Here is a 20,685-nt window from a genome sequence, read left to right as displayed (position 1 = left end):
GACAAGATCCGGACACAGGACCAGGTTTAAACAAAGCTTTTGAGCAGTAACTGATAAAGATGAAGTACCTGTGGGGACTGCCTGAAGCGCCGGGGGCTGTGTCAATATCGAGTCCCCCACTGCTTGTCACCACAGGGGTGGCGAACCCTCCTCCTGGAGCACTACTGGGTTTTCAGGTTACTGCTCCAGCCCTGCTAAACACTAACACCTGATTATACTAATCAACTGCTCATCAGGACCTTGCTTACATATCCTTTCTGCTGGATGTTTGTATGTGCAAACTCACAGCATTAGCAAAGCAACCCACATAGCCTCTTTGAGCCAATCTGCCTCTTGAGATGTGGTTTCTGTTGGGGCACCACGTGATGCTCAGGTGTTATGACTGGAAAACTCCCACGCTTGGCCACAATGGTCATCACGCTGCAGTCAGTATCCCACACTTTGATCCTGCCAGGTCAAGTGTGTGAGTGAACCTGTGAGTAAACAAGGGGGCAATGAGGTGGCACGAGCGCCCCTCTTTTGTTGTGAATGAGGATGTTAGTTTTTATTGGTTTCATTTGGTCAGTGAAATCGAATGCAGTGGAGGAAATGGCTTTGAAGTGCAGAGTTTAAGTGCACAGACTTCAGGGTGATTGACTGCATTTCCCTTGTAGTTGACCTTGGTTAGAAAGTCAACATTGATGGGAGCTTGGGGGTTAGATTGGCTACTTTCGCCATAGGGATTCTATGGGATTAGGCTTGGAGATCTCAGTTCAGCTATCTTGGAGCTGAATTGGAGCAAATTTCTGATTTGTGGAGATTTGAGAGAGCACAATAAAGGATAACTTTTTGGAATGTCAAAATGTTTGTGTTTTCAAAATGGTTTTGCATTAAGTTTGATGTGTTTCACCCTTCACATAATGGAATTGAATGGATTTCTGTCCAAATAACCCTGGAAACCTTAGTTGAGATGATCTGATGTGGTTTGGTTCATCTTTACCTCTAGCTAGAATTGTTGAGAAGATGTTCCCCTCTTAAAGTGAATTAAAAACTTTTTTTTTTTTTTTGTATCTCCAGCATGGTTTGACAAATCGAGCTTAAAAAAAATATAGATTGCACTTAAGCATTTGTTTGACATTTTATTAGGAAATCTGTAATGTGTACACTTTGTTCACTTAAAGTCTAATGACTTGTATAACAAACATGACTTCAGTTATCATTCATGAAAAGTTCCCATTAATTTTTTCATAGAATCAGTACTAAATGAAATAGACAAGACGTTGGTCCAGTGCATTAAACAACCCTGTGAAAAAGTAAAGTGGGCCTCTGCATTCTTAGAACACATCAAATGTACAGTACACAAATAGACGGTATTGACATTATTGAACATCCTAAAGATGAACAGAGAATTGGTCCCCCAATAGCTTGGCATATGTGGAAACATATGGAAACACAGCAAAGCTACATGTATACTAACTGAGGCAGCAAGTTTAATGACCAGACCATTGTAATGAGTGAAACGGCTACACATTCTCATCTGTCTTGCATAGATTGTCAACAGTCCAAAAAAGGATTGTGCCAATGACAAGGCCAAGCTGGCCTGACCCTTAGAACATTCTGCAGACTGATACAGTTTAGTAAAGAAAAAGAAATTGTCTATTGCACAGAAGTTTTCCACAATACTTCTTCCAGGCATTTAAACACGATACCATTTGCTTTACAGCTGGCAATTCATTGTACGGCAATCTAATATATTGGACATTTAAGGGCATGTAATGCTACTTTAGTCCAGCTGACCTCAAGAGTATTTATTTTGCAGTAAGTAGATTGTCCAACGGCCCGTTCGACAGGATTTGATTGTCAATCTTCTCATTTGAGTAAGAATCCAAGCAGCGTGAATTCAGTTAGGCCGCACTGACCTATTCCAATATGGAAACGTAGCGAACCACTTCACGCACGGACAAGTCCCGGACCGTTTAGACGCAGAACTATCATCTCAGTGTCTCTCATATTAGGCTATTGGAACTACTCAGTTCTCTTCCTCCCGAAAACGGCGGACATGCTTCTCACGATACCTTTGATCCCAGCTGCCCCCTTCTTGAGCGCCCTCGCTTCTCGGATAAGGTCGAGCAGTTCGTGAAATACCAGCTGTACCCCGTGGTATGTCTCCGCTGCAGAGATCTCGAAAAAGCCACAGTTTGTGGAAAGAGTGAGGAGGCGTCCTTCCTCGCTGGAGACGGTGCGGCGATGCTGGAGGTCGCGTTTATTCCCTACGATGACGATGGGAGGTGCGCCGGGGAATTTGCTTTTGGCTTGCCGGATGCGCTTCACCTGTTGCCGCACCACGTTGAAGCTGGCACGGTCGCATATGCTGTAAACCAGGATGAAACCGTCCGCCCACTGGAGTTGTCGGTCGCTGATGTGTCCCGCGCCCTCATCATTCTAAAACACATGAAGACAAAATACATTCCTTTAGTAAACCCTTTAACCTCATGGTTTAATAGAAAACCTCAATAATGCCCTGACTGTTGGAGTGTCCACTAGTCAAAGTCTTTGTTACCATTATAACGTTATTATAATGTAGCCCAAATGATATACAATGTTTTGCCTCACCTGAGGGCAAAGTGAGTCCCAGATATTAAAACAGATATCCCGTCCGTCTATTCTGTCAGTATGACTGTAGATGGATTCTGTAAAGGCAAAAATAACGGACCATTTATATACACTTGGTTTGATCGACTGTAACCTTTTGATATGAACGCAATTATATCATTACCAATGGATCAAGTCAAAAGACCAGCACTTACCAATATCGCCGTATTCGCCAATAAACCTTCTAGTGAGAAACCGCACCGTGAGAGCTGAGGGCAGAAAATAGCGCAATTGATGAGACATGTTGATCAGTACATGTATTAGCCCTACACAAGGAAAAACATTCTACGTTGCATTCGGCCACCATAACTCGTCTACTTTCAATGATCACAAATATATGCTCTTCATGGTGCACAAAGACTGTCAATGTCATGAATAAAAGTGCAAAAACATTTCAAGGATTCATTAAAATTAATCTCACCAGATTTACCGACGCTTTCAGCTCCAAGTAGTAAGAAATTAGCCTCCACTTTTTGCTGACTTCCTTCCATTGTTCTGTTGTAGTGGCGTGTGCGGATTTAGTTAGACAACCATTTGTTGAAAGAGTGCAACGTTTTCCGTGTCTGCTCAACGTGGAGGATACACAAAATGTAAAATATATGGGATTGTGCCGTGTCAATTTATAAGGGGTAGGCGGGCCCGGTTCTCTGATGGCTAAACCTAAGGGCCAATGAGAGGACTGTGCGCTTGTCAGAGGCCAATGTGCTTAATATAGAACTTTGTAACTAGCTGATTAACAATACAGAATCATAGTAGGGGTAAGTAGTTTGCTGCGTTTTTATTTTTGATTGTATTTAAGTGTGTGTGTGTGTGTGGGGGGGGGGTGCTGACAAAAAAAATAGTTTGTCTGCACTACATACGCTATATTGGTCCACAAATACAGCACATTAAAAGGACCAGTGCACTACTATTGGTGATAAAAATTCAGATTTTTCAGGGGTACTGCAGCCCCTTTACACTCCGCTGCTATGTACAGAATAGCATAATACCCTAAACCTTCAAATGTATCAATTTCATATTCAGTTGTTTCGAGTTCAGTTAAATGGACACATTCATATGAAACCATAATCATGGAAGTAACAGAACACAATTTATAGTCTACCAAAAGACGCAAAAAAAACCACCAAGTAGACACTAAAATAACTTGCAATTAAGTTACCCCACTCTGTACAGTCATAAGATCAAAGGCAGGAGGACTTATATGATGGGTAAACAATGTTTTGCATTCAGTCAATTTACTGATGACCAATGCCACCCGGTGGTGGTAATATTATTGACATTTTAACTTACCATGGTCCTGTTTGAATAGTGCCCAGTAAGATTTTCACTGAGTTTAGACATGTACAAAAGATGCACACAAAAATGTTTATTGTAAATAGATACGGAATATAAAAAGATGCACACACACAAAAACACTTGAAACACTTTATCCCCAATGTTTTTAACCAACTACAGTTGCGGCCAAAAACACATTTTCAGAAACTGAAATGTTATTTTAGAAAACAGAATTTTTTAAAGATGAGTGTGGTTCCAATATATTTGGAGGCAACTGTATGTACAAACATGTTCAGCAAGCAATTCAAATCAATACATAAAAAGACAGGCTTCTTTTCCCATTCTTTATCTTTCATTTCATCCTGCGTGAAATGTCTTTGCCTGCACGCTCTACCTCGAGAGGTCTCGGATTCTTCCTCATGGTCACTTTCTACTTGTCCCCCTCTTGTTCCGCCTCCTCCGCTTCCCCTTGGTGGGGATTGACGAGCAGCGAAGGGTGCAGGGTCCCCTCAAACGTTTTGCCCAGCTCCTTCCCAAAACATGCCTGAAGTCGGTCCACTGACTTGGAATGGTGAGAGAGAGGAAAGGGTGATGAAAGAGCAACAGAACCAGATCACTATTGATGACTAAAGAGAGCAATAGAGTACGGCTTTCCAAATGCAAAGCTCGGACTAATTGTTTCGTAAAGTAAAAAAAGGTAGGGGTTGAGGGATTTTGACAAAGAAAACAGTCGTCATTTGGAAATGAGGGCCTACATATGGAACTGTAGCCATCATATGCATTTCTCTATAGGAAATCAGGGTGAGCTGAGACATGGACACAGCCATCGTGAGTCTCCTCACCTTCACACTCTTCAACAGTGTGTGGAGGAGAAGCCAGACATCGGACACAAATTCCGACGGGGTGCAGTAAGGGGGGACCAGTTTCCGTAGCAACCGTCCCCGTATCATGGTGATGTCAATGTAGTGAGAAGACCGGGAAGAGCGCTAAGGAGAAGAGAATCAATAGCATTTCTCTCTAAAGTCAAAGCAATACGACTAACATCAAACTGCAATTGTATACAGTATATTCAACACACAGTTGAAAAACAAAGTCATACTTCATTAATACTAGTCATTTGTCAGCAACCTACATGGTAATAAACATGAAAAGTCTGTTAGTGTGTGACATTTTAATAGCTAACACTATGACAATACTAAGAGGGATGTTGAGGATGTAAAGGTAAATGCAGTAAGTTGCACTTGTCGATTACCTTGGCTGGTCTGTAGAGGACAACGCTGCACTTTCTGCATAAAAGGACGAGTAGTAAGCGCTCACATCTCTGTAGGGTTAACCCCAAAGGGTAAGAGATGGTTTACACACACGGTCCAGCAAATCCACACTCTAGACCAGTGTTACCGAACTCCAGTCCATCCTGTAGCCCCAACACACATTTTTGCTGTAGCCCCAGACAATCACACCGGATTCAACTCGTCAACTAATCATCAAGCCCTCAATGAGTTGAATAGGTGAGTTTGTCTGGGGCCACAACAAAAATATGTACTGTTGGGTAACACTGCTTTAGAGTACAATAGACAAAACACCTTGAGTGGGCAAACTAACAGAAGCAATATTGATTTAATGGCCAGACTAAAACAAAAATGTAAAAACTGGTTTGGATGAGTCTGGGTTAAAATAACCAATTAAGCCCATGTCATATCAGAAATACATGGTTGACATTTACTCTACCCTTGTTTCTTTCAATTAAAAATTATTTCCTGGATCTAAAAATCAGATCATTTCCATTAAAATAGGGTCAGGGTCAATAAGTACTAGAAGCAGACACAGTAAACAATACCAGACCTTCGTAGACATGCTCAAACAGAGAACTGGGCATGCACAGTCATGTGTGTACACAGACACACATATTGAAGTGAAAGATAGCAGACGTGCCCAGACATGCTCCACAAAGGAAAAAGGCTCACCATTTGGTCAGGAGGGCTCATACACAGTCCCCCGTCGGTCCCGCTGTAGTCCTGCAGCAACGCCAGATCAGAGAGGTCCCGGCACAGCATACACTGCCAGCTCTCACTGGGAGAGCAGTATTGCATACATCAGGCCAATACAGAGAGAGAAATCTCAATGCTTTATTTGGGCCCCACAGTGAAACCTCTTTCCACACAGGGGCCCACATTTGAGATCCATATACAATACAGATTCCAATAAGAAACCAATTATTAAAGTAATAAAGTAAAAAATATATAAATATACACTGAACAAAAATATAAAAACACAACATGTAGAAAGTGTTGGTTCCATGTTTCATGAGCTGAAAAAAATAAAAAGATTCCAGAAGTGTTCCATAAAGCCAATAAGCTTATTTCTCTCAAAATGATGGGCACAAATTTGTTTAACATCCCATTTAGTGAGCATTTCTCCATTGCCAAGGTAATCCATCCACCTGACAGGTGTGGCATATCAAGAAGCTGATTAAACAGCATGGTGATTACACAGGTGCACCTTGTACTGGGGACAAAAGGCCACTAAAGTGTGCAGTTTTGTCAGAACACAATGCTACAGATGTCTCAAGTTGATGGAGCATGCAATTGGCATGCTGGCTGCAGGAATATCCACCAGAGCTGTTACCAGATAAACATTAAATTATGAGGCCAATACGTAAACTTAATAAAGAGCAGTGATACTAGCAAGAGCATTGTGCGGGTTCTTCCCTTTTCTCATAATATTCATTTTTCTACCATAAACCGCCTCCGTCGTTTTAGAGAAATTGGCAGTACGTCCAACCGGCCTCACAAATGCAGACCATGTATAATCTGATGAAACGGTTTGCACAACCGAAGAATTTCTGCACAGAAACCATTGCAGGAAGCTCATCTGTATGCACGTCATCCTCACCAAGGTCTTGAACTGACTGCAGTTTGGAGTCGGAACCGACCTCACTGGGCAAATGCTCACTTTCGATGGCCATTGACAAGCTGGAGAAGTATGCTCTTTACGAATGAATCCTGGTTTCAACTGTACCGGGCAGATGGCAGACAGCATCATGTGAGCAAGCTGTTTACTGAGGTATGGTGGCGGTGAGTTATGGCATCCAAAAAAAGTATTAAATATATAATATATATTGATTTGTTTGATATTCTTCAAAGTAACTACTCTTTGCCTTTTGACAGCTTTGCATATTCTTGGCATTCTCTCAACCAGCTTCATGAGGTAGTCACCTGGAATGCATTTCAATTAACAGGTGTGCCTTGTTCAAAGTTAATTTGTGGAATTTCTTTCCCTCTTAATGCGTTTGAGCCAATCAGCTGTGGTATATAGAAGATATCCCTATTTGGTAAAAGACCAAGTCCATATTACAGCAAGAATAGCTCAAATAAGCATTACTTTAAGACATGAAGGTCAGTCAATCCAGAAAATGTCCAGAACTTTGAAGTGCAGCAGCTCAAACCATCAAGCATTATGATGAAACTGGCTCTCATGAGGACCGCCACAGGAAGGAAGACCCAGAGTTAACTGTTCTGCAGATAAGTTCACTATAGTTACCAGCCTCAGAAATTGCAGCCCAAATAAATGCTTCAGAGTTCAAGTAACATACATCTCAACAACTGTTCAGAGGAGACTGCGTGAATCAGGCCTTCATGGTCGAATTGCTGCAAATAAACCACTACTAAAAGGACACCAATAAGAAGAAGAGACTTGTTTGGGCCAAGAAACACGAGCAATAGACATTAGACCGGTGGAAATCTGTCCTTTGTTCTGATGAGTCCAAATGTGACATTTTTGGTTCCAACTGCCGTGTTTTTGTGAAACACAGAGTAGGTGAACGGATGATCTCCGCATGTGTGATTCCCAACATGAAGCATGAAGGTGGTGAGATGGCGTGGGGGACTTTGCTGGTGACACTATCTGTGATTTATTTAGAATTCAAGGCACACAACCAGCATGGCTACCACAGCATTCTGCAGTGATACACCATCCCATCTGGTTTGCGCTTAGTGGGACTATCACTTGTTTTTCAACAGGACAATGACCCAAAACATACCTCCAGGCTGTGTAAGGGCTATTTGACAAAGGAGAGTGATGGAGTGCTGCATCACATGGCCTGGCCTCTACAATCACCCAACCTCAACCCAATTGAGATGGTTAGGGATGAGTTGGACCGCAGAGTGAAGGAAAAGCAGCCAACAAGTGCTCAGTATAGACGGTTGGAAAAGCATTCCTCGTGAAGCTGGTTAAGAGAATGCCAAGAGTGTGTAAAGCCGTCATCAAGGCAAAGGGTGGCTACTTTGAAGAATGTCAAATATAGAATTTTTTTGGGTTACGATATGATTCCATGTGTTATTTCATAGCTTTAATGTGTTCACTATTATTCTACAATGTACAAAATAGTAAAAATAAAGAAAAACCCTTGAATGAGTAAGTGTTCAAACTTTTAACTGGTACTGTATGTTTTTAAATCACTGCTCATTCAGAACGCAATTAAGTTGTTTAATTAAACAAGCTTACGTTGATAAGGAATAGATGGGTGGAACGTGACACTCCCTGTGGAAGCGCCGTCCACACACGACACACAGGGTGAGATTCCCTTGCATCCTACATGCTGTGCAGTGTTTCCTCCTGGCCAGGAGGGGGCGTAGCTGGTGGGTGCTCCTCAGACTGTCTGGGCTCGACATGGAGGAGCAAGGAGACTCTGGTTGCTGGAAGATGTGTAAACCAGTGTCAGCAAGAAAATGTGATATTAACACACATTCAAACCAACACTGTGAAAGTTGGCCTTACCGGCGCGTCCGTCTGGATCACCTGAACGATAGTTTGCTGCCCTTTGACCCCTGGGAGGAGGCGGAAGCGGGTTGGTGGGACGCTAACATGGGCGTCAAGGATGGGCATCCAAAGCAAAGACACCTGGGGAAATCTACAGAGAGCCATGCACTGAGGTTAAACCCACAATATGATGTATGCATGCATGTACAAACTCAAATAAGCTACACACCATCACACTGAAGTAATTCATGCCCAAAATAATGATTTGTGCCGTTTTTCTGGTTGACAAATGTTACAATAAGGATAGAAAGATTGTCACCTGCTATTAAGCCTAACAGACGCCTGGCACCCAGTCTCTTCAATACTGTCAGCATCACTGACATCAACAGCCATACTGTCATCTTCCTCCTGTATGACAGCAAGAGAAATGGTTTACATTTTACTGTTCTGTTGGGAAAGAGTGAGACAGCCATAGCGCTCAGATGAAATAAAAATAAATCATATTAGTCATGAAAATGCTTCAAATGAAATTGTTTAAATACACTCCGACACCATTACACTATACATACAAGAGTTTATATGAAAATAAATTGATAAAAAATATTTCCAATTTTTGTTTGGTATGAAGGGCAAGAGACTGCAGAAAGACTTAACAGGCTGGAGTTAGTTATGATTCAGGGCATTAACTAGGTAGACTTGGACTAAAAGCAAACACTTACCACTATCTGCGAGCAGAAATCATTGCTGAGGTCAAGGGTGAGGTCAAGTTCAACTTCCTGAGTGCAGCTGGGGACACTGACCACATTGACAGTGTCATTTGTGGATACCTTATTGGTGGTTGACATGTCTGTCTGAATTATCTCTGTGCAGTCAGTTAGGGCTAGGTCCCTCTGCAGAGTCACAGTCTGCACAATGCCGGTAAGGACAGTTTCACTATGGACTGGTTCCATCTGCAAAGTGTCTATCTGGACTGCATAAACTGGTTCAGTCAGGACAGGGTCTGTCTGCACGGTTTCAGTCTCATTGAAGTTTGACTGGACAATTTCATTCTGCAGGGTTTCTGCCCTGGCAGAGTCCGCCTGCACCGTTTCAATGAAGGCAGAGTCCGCCTGCACCGTTTCAGGCTGGAAAACATCCCTTTGCACAATTTCAGTCACATTAATCATTTGTGTGTGGACAGGGTCAGTCTGGACAGTTTCAGTAGGTAGTGTGTCAGGCATAATCACTCTGATGGGTTCCATTAGCCCTGTAACTGATAAGCTGTCTGTGGCTGGCGGTTCTTCCTTGATTGTGATCCCAGATACTTGTGTGCTTACGTTGACAAAGTAGGTCTGGTCAGTTTCAGTATGCACAATGTCGCTTTGGACAGTGTTAGAATGCACAAGGTTAATCTGGACAGGCACAGTTTTGGCAAGGTTAAGCATGTCTGTCGTCACAGACTCCATTGGGCCTGTAACTGGCCGTAATGTTTGTTCCTCCTTGATTCCAACTACTTGAGAAGGAACAATTACCATCTGGGCTGTTTTTTTCTGGAAAAGTACTGTCTGGTCAGCAGCATTCTGAACAAGTTCGGCCTGGCTGGTCTCATTCTGGACAAAGTCTGGCTGGGTAGTTTTATTATGGACAATGTCTATCTCCGTGGATTCTTCCATGACAAAGACTGTTGGATTTGGGTCTGCCTGGATGAGGTCAACATCTGACTTGGAAATGTCCATTTGTACAGAGTCTGCCTGGGCATCAGCGGTGTGTACGAGGAGAGTAGAGGCGGCTTCATCCTTTCTGCACAAACCTGATTGAGCAGTGCCATTCTGGGTGGGCTGCTTAGTGTCCTGGACTGTTGAAATATTCTTTACCCGTTGAAAAATTCTGATTGGATATATTGGACCAGTGGACTGGGACTGAGGAGCTTCCTGTTGAGAGGGTGTGATAGTGTCTTATTAATAAGATTAAGACTATCAAAGGCCAGAGGTGTGATCTTAATTCAATTGAAGAAAAAAAAACAGGCTTCAAAAAGTTTCCAATTACATTGCATAATGCGGATATGATGAATTATTGAATTATTAATTATTCATAGCTGATCTACAATTTTTATACTTCAGATAAACGCAACACAGTAGTCATTCCAAAGTTTCCCCAAATTGTGATTTAGCAAAACGTTTAACTTTCCATTATTTACTCAACCTCCCAAGACCTAACTGAGGATACAAAATAGGACAATTGACAAACTAGCATAAAATTAGATTTGGGACACCAACAGACAGAAGATGGATTTGAGAGGAAGTAAAGAGATGGGAGGCAAAAGAGGACACATGAACTACTATGGGATAGGAACTACTAGGATATACTATAGATAAGAGGGAAATTAACAGTAAAGACCTTTCTTCACAACTAACCATAGGGCTCTTTGGAGAGGTGGGGTCTAGCAGACATGGTGGGCGGAGTCCTCCTGGGACAGAACCAGCTAGCACTTGGTTTTGACCTCCTCTAACATGGCTCAAGATGTTGAAAAAGGGCACGTCATTACAAATGAAGACCAGGCTTCCATTGTCAAGCCTGCCCACAGCGCCAGTGGGACCAGAAACTGGAGCGCTGTTGGACAAAACCAAGTATGGGGGGACAGCCCTTACACATCCAAAGCTGGGGGGAGTGTTCACAGTACCAGGAAAAAGAGTGGCATTAGCTGGTGACATGCCCCAAGTGACGGAGTTCCCGGTGACAGGGAGTGTGAAGGGAGCTAAAACCACCTGATTGGCCATCTTCACACTCCTGCCAACAACCAGATTTGATTGACGGCTGCCTGAAGCCTTAGTAGCTTCTTGTCCATACACTGGAGCCGTTGCATTCTGGTCCGTAATGTTGGGTGTAGCTTCTCTTTCTATGACAACGGTAGCAGCCACATCCCCAGCCTGCTTTTCAGTACCTATAGGGGGAACCCTCTCACAGGAGGAGTCCGCTGGTACCTTCAAGGGCTGCAAACAACTTCGTTTAATTTGAGGACCCACATTTTCATCCCCTGCTTTCCTTTTGACATGAAAGGCCCGGGAAACAAGTTCCATCAGGTCAGACTTTGAGGAGCCACCCTGATACCCGTGATATGGGACAGGGGTGTCCAGTGCAATCCCTGATAATAACGAGCAGTCTTTGTTTTCCGTGTTTACAGCACATCGCTGGGGACCTGTTGCATTCACAGCAGACGTAGAGGACAAGGACAGAGGGCTGTCAGAGCGGGAAGAGGATAGTGCCTGTAAAGAGGGTCCGCGAGAGTCAGGGGAAAAGTGGTAAAATGACAGTCTCTCTGGTTCATGGGGATAGGGGGAGGACCGGGGGCGGGAAAGCAAGCGCATTAGTGTTGGTTGACATTGGGAAAGGGGAGCATTTCCCGCTGACATACTGGAGGTTTCCTGGGATGAAGGGGACAATGTTGAGGATGCTCTGCCGTTTCTCTGCTGTTCCAGAGAAAATTTGGGAGGATTGATTTGAGTCTCTCTCAGATTTAGCCGAGCAAACGGGACCTCCTTAGTCACAATTTCCCCTGAACGAAAACAGAATGACATACACATTAATTAAGACTGCAACTTCCACCATCTTCTACTATTTTTCTCTAAGCTGTAACAAAATCTTTCTGGCAGCATCAAGCCAACAAAAAAGCAATATCACTGCATAGAGATGTCATTATTCACAAGTGTGACAAATATAGACGCATCACAAAAAAATCACATTGCTTTGATACGTACCGAAACATCCAAGGGTTTGGTGGATGTCCTGGCCACAATGGAGCTTCAGCTCCTTCATTGTAGACACTGCACTGGGGTTTTTGCCTAGAACGCCTTGCAGCTCAGAGTGGATCTATAAGGGGAAAGAAAAGGACGGTAGGAAACAAGATGGTGAGACAACTTGAGCACTGGTGGGTCAAGAAAGGCAAGATTAATTTTTTATGTATCGTAAAAACTTCGGGCATCGGCACACATTCCGGCAAATAAACACCAGTTTCAAATAAAACACCTCTTTTTTTTTTTTTTACAAGGTTGCCACGGACACAGCTGATATTCCCAGTCATGTGCATTAAAACTTGTTTTTATTTTTTTATTTCTGTCATCGTTGCTAGCCATGGCGCCATGAAGCCCAAAACTGAGGATGTATGATAGGCAGCCTAGTCTTTGCAAGTCCGATTCGTGATGGATTTGTAATTAGAATGTTTATACTGGTCACAATAGACAATATGGTTGTCTTTTCCATATTTTATTGAGCAAAAGCTGTGTGCATTAAGGAAATAGACGCCTGGCTCAAATACTGAAGATGCCTGTCTTTAATAATCTAATAATGTTCAGTGAAGCAAATAAATGCTGGGCTATTAATCTAAGTTTTACGGTAACAGATGAGGGCAGTAGCATGTATTCTCTCTAATGTTACCTATATATTTACCAGAGTGTTTCTTTAGTGTAATTCTAAGTTACCTTTGATCTTAGATTAGACTTTTTATCTACCCATCTTTTGCAGGATAGCAGCGAGGTGTGATCCTCACTCTTCAGGGCTTTCTCCGTGAAGGCCAGCACATATTTCTGCCTCTCCCCCAGCTTCCTAAGATGGGCCTGTCTCTCTGTGACACACTCACTCTCCTTCCAACAGTGATCCTAGGCAACAAACAATGAGACAAATACCAATCATTCAAATATAGAATGCAGCATCAAGTTATCTACACAGCTGGCTGGACACTGTGGAGTAACCTCATATGAGACCTGAAGATACCTGGGCTTTAGCTCAGCAGTCTAAACATCCTCTTCAGTCCCTCAGACTAATTTGGTCTACAACTTGGTTGGATCAGCAGTGAGAAAATATGAACAAAACACAAACTGGTAAAAAAAAAAAAAAAGGTGCTTTACTGGTAGAGCATGTGGGTAAGGTTGCTATCTCCATACTAAAGCTAATTCGGCTTTGATGTTTATAATTAACACCTAATTCTAAATTGTCGTCAAATAGACAAAAATGTTTAGAATATTTCTCCTATAGCTGCAGTTTCCATTACATGTCTGTTTTTTGGGGGGCGACGTAGCTTTTGTCGAATTAACCTGCATCAATGGAAACCTGCCAACTGACAAGAGGAATGATGTCCAATACACAGCCTAACAGGGTGAGACCCCACAAGAGCAATTAGCACAGCAAATGGTCCATCACAATGCATTGCATTATTGACATCTGTGATTTACATAATTTACATTTTAGTCATGCTGGGAGGTGCTGTGGGATTATTTAAGAAACTCTTTGAAGATGTAGGGTTTCAGATGTTTTCGGAAGATGGGCAGGGAATCTGCTGTCCTAGCTTCAGGGAGAAGCTGGTTCCACTATTGGAGTATGAGGACAGAAGAGTTTTGACTGGGCTGAGCATGAACCACCCTTCCGTATGGGTGGAAGGGCCAAGAGACCAGATTCTGCCAATCTGATGTGTGAAATGTTACCTGCATTTCCTTGGAAAGCTGCATGGCCCTCTTCACCAGGACACTCCAGATGCCCTTGAGGATATCCTTGACCTCTGTTCTCACACTCTCCTGCAGATCCTCCAAGTCAGACAGCCTGGGGGCAAAGTTCACACAGCTAGCTATGAGATGTATTAATTATTTCATGAGACTAAATGACCACAAATGAACCGATCAACAATGATAGACCCAGTAAGACTTGGATACTGTCTTTGATACAGCAGACTCCTGAACAATTGGTGTGCCGCCATCATCATTTTCATTCACGCACACCCAGACACAAACGCGTTAACAACTGACCGTCCATCCAGGTCCTGTAGGTTCTGTTGCACAGTCCCTCTCTGCATCCTCACAGTCTCGATTAGATACTGTAAGCATTTCCTCTGCTCTGATAAAGCATCCTGGGCAAACTGGTACCTAGAGGAAATAAACAGAAATTACAGAAAGAGAGAAGATCAGGTAGTAAGTAAGTAGTAAGGTAAGGCATGAGGGACCTGATGACATCTATGGTCTCCATATGTATATTTAGAATGCCGCAGGAATAGATGGCTGCCGTTTTACGGGCTCCTAACCAATTGTGCACTATGGGACTTCTTTTGTACATAATGTTTTTGCCACCGTCTCTTATGACCGAAAAGAGCTTCTGGATAGAAGGACAGCGATTACTCACCTCACAAAGATTCTCTTTAATGAGTCAGACGCAAATAATTGAATTCTGACAAGGCCCAAATCCCCGTCAATCGCATGAAGAGACGGAGACGTTGGTCGGGGTGCCTTGTAAGGAGCCGACAGTGAGTGGGTAATCCGCCTCTACCATCAGTACTATTAGGCAACGTGCAATCATTGGATAATAAACTGGATGAGCTCCGATCAAGTCTATCCTACCAAACGGTCATTCAAAACTGTAATATCTTGTGTTTCACCAAGTCGTGGCTGAACGACGACATGGATAACATACAGCTGGCAGGGTTTTATGTACATCGGCAAGATAGAACAGCCACCTCTGGTAAGACAAGGGGTGGCGGTCTGTGTATATTTGTAAACAGCAGCTGATGCACGAAATCTAATATTAACTTCTTATGGCTGGGGGCGCCATTTTCACGTTCGGATGAAAAGCGTGCCCAGAGTAAACTGCCTGCTACTCAGGCCCAGAAGCTAAGATATGCATATTAGATTAGATTAGGATAGAAAACACTCTGAAGTTTCTAAAACTGTTTGAATGATGTCTGTGAGTATAACAGAACACATATGGCAGGCGAAAACCTGAGAAAAGTGGGAAATCTGAGGTTTGTAGTTTTTCAAGTGATTGCCTATCCAATATACAGTGTAAAATTTGGTCCGATTGCACTTCCTAAGGCTTCCACTAGATGTCAACAGTGTTTAGAAAGTTGTTTCAGGCTTCTACTGTGAAGGGGGTGAGAATAAGCGCTGTTTGAATCAGGGGTCTGGCAGAAAGCCATTAGTTTAGTCGTGAGCACGAGCTCCGTTCCTTTTCCTTTCTAAAGACATAGGAATTGTCCGTATAGTGTCAATACAGGACTTACATTGAATCGTACCGCACCGGCTCCAATGATCGTCAGATGTGGCAGGGCTTCCAAACTATTATGTGCTACAAATGGAAGCACAGCTGCAAGCTGCCCAGTGACATGAGCCTACCAGACGAGCTAAATTACTTCTATGCTCGCGTCGAGGCAAGCAACATTGAAGCATGCATAAAAGCACCAGCTGTTCCGGAAGAATGTGTGATCACGCTCTCCATAGCCGATGTGAGCAAGTCCTTTAAACAGGTCAACATTCACAAGGCCGCAGGGACAGACGGATTACCAGGACGTGTACTCTGAGCATGCGCTAACTACCTGGCAAGTGTCTTCAGACATTTTCAAACTGTCCCTGACAAAGTCTGTAATACCAACATGTTTCAAGCACACCACCACAGTGCCTGTGCCCAAGAACACTAAGGTAAGCTGCCTAAATGACTTCCGACATGACGCAATCTCTATTGCATTGCACAATGCCCTTTCTCACCTGGACAAAAGGAACACCTACGTGAGAATGCTATTCATTGACTACAGCTCAGAGTTCAACACCATAGTGCCCTCAAAGCTAAACACTACGCTAAGGACCCTGGGACTAAACACCTCCCTCTGCAACTGGATCCTGGACTTCGACGGGCCGCCTCCAGGTTGTAAGGGTAGGTAACAACAAATCTGCCACGCTGCTCTTCAACACAGGGGCCACTCAGGGGTGCGTGCTCAGTCCCCTCCTGTACTCCCTGTTCACATATGAACATGGCAAAGCACGACTCCAACGCCATCATTAAGGTTGCCGACGATACAACAGTGTTAGACCTGATCACCGACACTGATGAGACAGCCTATAGGGAGGAGGTCAGAGACCTGGCAGTGTGGTTACAGGATAATAACCTCTCCTGTTATCAAGCCAAAGGAGATGATCGTGGACTACAGGAAAAGGAGGGCCGAGTACGTCCCCATTCTCATCGACGGGGCTGAAGTGGAGCAGGTTGAGAGCTTCAAGTTCCTTGGTGTCCACATCACCAACAAACTATCATGGTCCACACACACCAAGACATTCGTGAAGAGGACACGACAACACCTATTCCCCCTCAGGAGACTGAAAAGATTTGGCATGTTTCTTCAGGTCCTCAAAATGTTCTATAGCTGCACCATCGAGAACATCCTGACTGGTTGCATCACCGCCTGGTATGGCAACTGCTCGGCCTCCGACCGCAAGGCACTAGAGGGTAGTGCAGCCCAGTACGTCACTGGGGCCAAGGTTCCCGGCATCCAGGAATTCCTAAACCTGTTTTTGCTTTGTCATTATGTGGTATTGTGAGTAGATTGAGGGGGGGGAAAAATACGTTATCCATTTTAGAATAAGGCTGTAAACGTAACAAAATTAGGAAAAGGTCAGGGGGTCTGAATACATTCCGAATTCACTGTAGCTCCATTCCCTGTATATAGCTCCATTCCTGTGTATTTTACTGTTGGGAACGGCTCGTAAGCAAGCATTTCATGATAAAGTCTACCTACACCTGTAGGCCCATGTGACAAATACAATTTTATTTGTAGGTGCTTGAGGGAAATCTTACTTGTGCTCCTTGTGGAAGGTTAGCTGACAATCACGGCAAGTCAGCTGATCACAAGTCACACAGAAAAGCTTCATCTGCTCTCTCTTATGGATGGGACACAACACTGTCCTGCTGAAACCTGGAGATCGAACATTTCAAGCCATCACTGACAGCTAATAAATATCCAACTGCGGGCGTTAACACTAGAGGTCGACCGATTATGATTTTTCAACGCTGATACCGATTATTGGAGGACCAAAAAGGCCGATACAGATTAATTGGCCGATTTTTTAAAATGTATTTGTAATAATGACAATTACAACAATACTGAATGAACACTTATTTTATCTTAATATAACACATCAAAATCAATTTAGCCTTAAGTAAATAATGAAACATGTTCAATTTGGTTTAAATAATGCAAACAGTGTTAGAGAAGAAAGTAAAAGTGCAGTATGTGCTTTGTAAGACGAGCTAACGTTTCAGTTCCTTGCTCAGAACATGAGAACATATGAAAACTGGTGGTTCCTTTTAACATGAGTCTTCAATATTCCCAGGTAAGAAGTTTTAGGTTGTAGTTATTATAGGAATTATAGGACTATTTCCCTCTATACCATTTGTATTTCTTTAACCTTTGACTATTGGATGTTCTTATAGGCACTTTAGTATTGCCAGTGTAACAGTATAGCTTCCGTCCCTCTCCTCGCTCCTCCCTGGGCTCGAACCAGCAACACAACAACAGCCACCATCGAAGCAGTGTTACCCATGCAGAGCAAGGGGAACAACCACGCCAAGGCTCAGAGCGAGTGACGTTTGAAACGCTATTAGCGCACGCTAACTAGCTAGCCATTTCACTTCGGTTACACCAGCCTCATCTCAGGAGTTGATAGGCTTGAATTCATAAACAGCTCAATTAACTGTAAAGTTGCAAGATTGGATCCCCCGAGCTGACAAGGTGAAAATCTGTCATTCTGCCCCTGAACAAGGCAGTTAACCCACCATTCCTAGGCAGTCATTGAAAATAAGAATGTGTCCTTAACTGACTTTCCTAGTTAAATAAAGGTATTAAAAAAAAACATTTTACCGAAATATTGATTTCCGATTGTTATGAAAACTTGAAATCGGCCCTAATTAAATCGGCCATTCCGATTAAATCGGTCGACCTCTAGTTAACACTGCTTTGAATAAGGTGTTCCATTGGATTAAAACGTTTAATTGGCCAGTGCTAAATGTTTGTGGTCATAGCCTGGTCTGACAATGGCAGAAGGTTGTACCTGGAGGTAATTGGGGTAGGACATTATGGTTGCGTGTTAACTTCACCCTCTTGTGGGCTGCCACACAGTCAGAGCAGAGCGGTTCGCCACATTCTACACACCAGCCACAGACCACAGGCTCATCACAACCCCCACACTGAAAGAGAGGGGTAGTATCATATCAACTTTCATTCCATTCATAGCCGACATGTATACATTGAGTGATAAATAGTATTTTGTTCAGTCATTCACAGCAGCATCCATCCATCCATTACCTACCCAGGGTTTTGAATCAGTGGGGAAGCTAGGGAGGAAAGGATTGTCAATGATTTCGGAAGAAGTGTATTGCCTTCCACAGACCGGACATTCTAGGAGAAAATTGAAGTGATTTTCAATTCACAGGATGGACAGGAATGCTTGTCTGCAATCACATTGCCATGTCTTGAACAGACTTACACGTTTACCACAGAAATGGTTTGATTAGTCCATGTGTGGCATATTTTAATTATTGGACAGACTCTGAATCAGAATGGTCAGAGACTGTATCTGATCCGTGGTCAAGTCTCTTCAGCCTAGTCATACTAAATGCAACCTAAATCACTCAAATTCTTAATAGTTTCTAAATAGTGTGACATCATTCAACATTGCTCACCTGTCTTGAAATCACTTAGGGGAACACACCCCTGACACACAGAATGTAGGCATGGTAGAAGTTGAGGATTTCTGTCAGGCTTCAATTCCGTACAACACAAACCACAACCATCGAGGGGCCACAGTGGTCGCACGGTTACAGGTGAGGTTATCCCCCTGTCAGCTCTCGGAGATACCATTTCACCAAACGATTATAAAACTGTCTAACCACCATGAAACAAAAACGTGAGAAGAAAAGTGAGTTAAGCATTCACCTGGGGTCACACTGGCACAGTTCGTTTACTTTTAGCATATCTAGCTAACGTTAAATGGTTTATGGCCACGTTTTATGACTTGAGATTGTGAGACTAACGTTAGCTAGTAACGTTTGTAGCAAGGCCCTCAAATCAATTTCCACGCGACACTTAGCTAGTTAATGACGAGCTCCTTAAAAAGTCTAGTCATTCGGCTTTGACTTATATTAAAACGATTGTGTTAAAATTTGCCAGCGGTAACCAGCTTACCTCAGACTCCAACACGCATGTCATGTGGCGCGAAAGTAGAAAAATAAAAAAGTGTGTTCTTTCTGTGGCGTTCTTGCGACTCTCAATTACCGAATCCCATTTGAAGGGCAATCTGCAGTCCAAACAATAACAACGAATTTGCCCCGCCACTATTTCGATAAACAACTGCGGGATGGGGCTGAACAAAATTCATAGAACTGCCTATGCAAGGACGGAACATCTATTATATACAACTATATTTTAAACCATGTGTTGTGGCTATACAGTGTTAGTTTACAATTACAAATGGTTTAAACACAGAGAACAACAAGCGTATACTTTGGGTTCTGATGTGGTTAGACAGTTGAACTACGATCATGAGGAAACAACGGCTATATATCATGAAATTAAAAGTGCAAAAAAATGTACGTAGCAATCACATATTTGTCGGAAGAGGAGATGAGCATGCACACATTTAAAAACAATATGCAACTTATCGTTTTATCTATAAAATATTTTTTCACAACAAACTTAATTTATCGATTTATTTTGAGATCCACCCCTATAAATGTAATTTGCCTGATGAGGTGCGAGTGGAGGTCAGTCATTTCATTCATGCACATTTTCCTTACTTCCCTCTCCTCCTCGATTACCTTTGCCCTTTTTCAAAAGGAGGCGAGAGAGGACGGAGGAGAGAGAACTCAGGAATTGAGCTATCAAATTGAGAAAAGGCCCTAGATGTCAAAACTCTTCTGTGAAGTTCTCATGTAGGATACACACTATCCTCAATGAATGTTTGCTATCGAGGAGAGGATGACACTTCCATCGCCTACTAACGAATTAACATCTCCCCTCAACCACTTATCAGTTTCTGGGTCACAGAAGAGAGGAGGACAGAGGAGAAGGTGGAGAACTGACTTTTATCCAAATGAGAAAGGTCTAGGCCTATTTGAAGTTAAAGCAAATTGCCCACAATTTATGAATTTAGCTACATAAAATGTAAATAAATAGATCAGGTTACCAGCGCTAGTTTATTGTGTGTGAAGAATAATCAATCACGTTGGAGAATTATTATT

At 42.9% G+C, this 20,685-nt stretch overlaps 2 protein-coding genes across 5 annotated transcripts; both read right to left on the bottom strand.

Annotated features, from left to right (window-relative positions):
* Positions 1–1,105: 1,105 nt before the first annotated feature.
* On the bottom strand, positions 1,106–3,238 carry LOC110488272 (ras-related and estrogen-regulated growth inhibitor-like protein A). Its single transcript, XM_021560432.3, has 4 exons — positions 3,053–3,238; positions 2,787–2,840; positions 2,593–2,669; positions 1,106–2,421 (listed from the first exon to the last, which is right to left on the bottom strand). Exons 1-4 carry the CDS (start codon positions 3,120–3,122, stop codon positions 2,005–2,007), a joined length of 618 nt encoding a protein of 205 aa, XP_021416107.1. The 5' UTR covers positions 3,123–3,238; the 3' UTR covers positions 1,106–2,004.
* A 738-nt stretch (positions 3,239–3,976) lies between these two features.
* On the bottom strand, positions 3,977–19,740 carry LOC110488271 (uncharacterized). Of its 4 annotated transcripts, none has more exons than XM_090228372.1 (18): positions 19,631–19,740; positions 19,129–19,330; positions 18,756–18,844; positions 18,498–18,633; positions 17,245–17,362; positions 14,436–14,552; positions 14,118–14,232; positions 13,149–13,295; positions 12,399–12,510; positions 11,058–12,196; positions 9,384–10,574; positions 8,984–9,072; positions 8,683–8,815; positions 8,410–8,600; positions 5,871–5,976; positions 5,159–5,227; positions 4,749–4,892; positions 3,977–4,468 (listed from the first exon to the last, which is right to left on the bottom strand). In XM_090228372.1, exons 2-18 carry the CDS (start codon positions 19,304–19,306, stop codon positions 4,337–4,339), a joined length of 4,206 nt encoding a protein of 1,401 aa, XP_090084498.1. In that variant the 5' UTR covers positions 19,307–19,330; positions 19,631–19,740; the 3' UTR covers positions 3,977–4,336. The 4 variants fall into 4 exon arrangements, with proteins under 4 accessions (XP_090084498.1, XP_021416103.3, XP_090084499.1 ...); XM_021560428.3 differs by lacking the exon at positions 19,631–19,740 and adding an exon at positions 19,382–19,542 and having other exon boundaries at positions 19,129–19,292; XM_090228373.1 differs by lacking the exon at positions 13,149–13,295.
* Between the last annotated feature and the right edge of the window lie 945 nt (positions 19,741–20,685).

This window comes from Oncorhynchus mykiss, chromosome 30 (genome assembly GCF_057628025.1).
Source record: "Oncorhynchus mykiss isolate SJ-2025 chromosome 30, ASM5762802v1, whole genome shotgun sequence".
NCBI lineage: Eukaryota > Metazoa > Chordata > Actinopteri > Salmoniformes > Salmonidae > Oncorhynchus > Oncorhynchus mykiss.
This window is presented reverse-complemented; position numbering and strand designations above follow the sequence as displayed.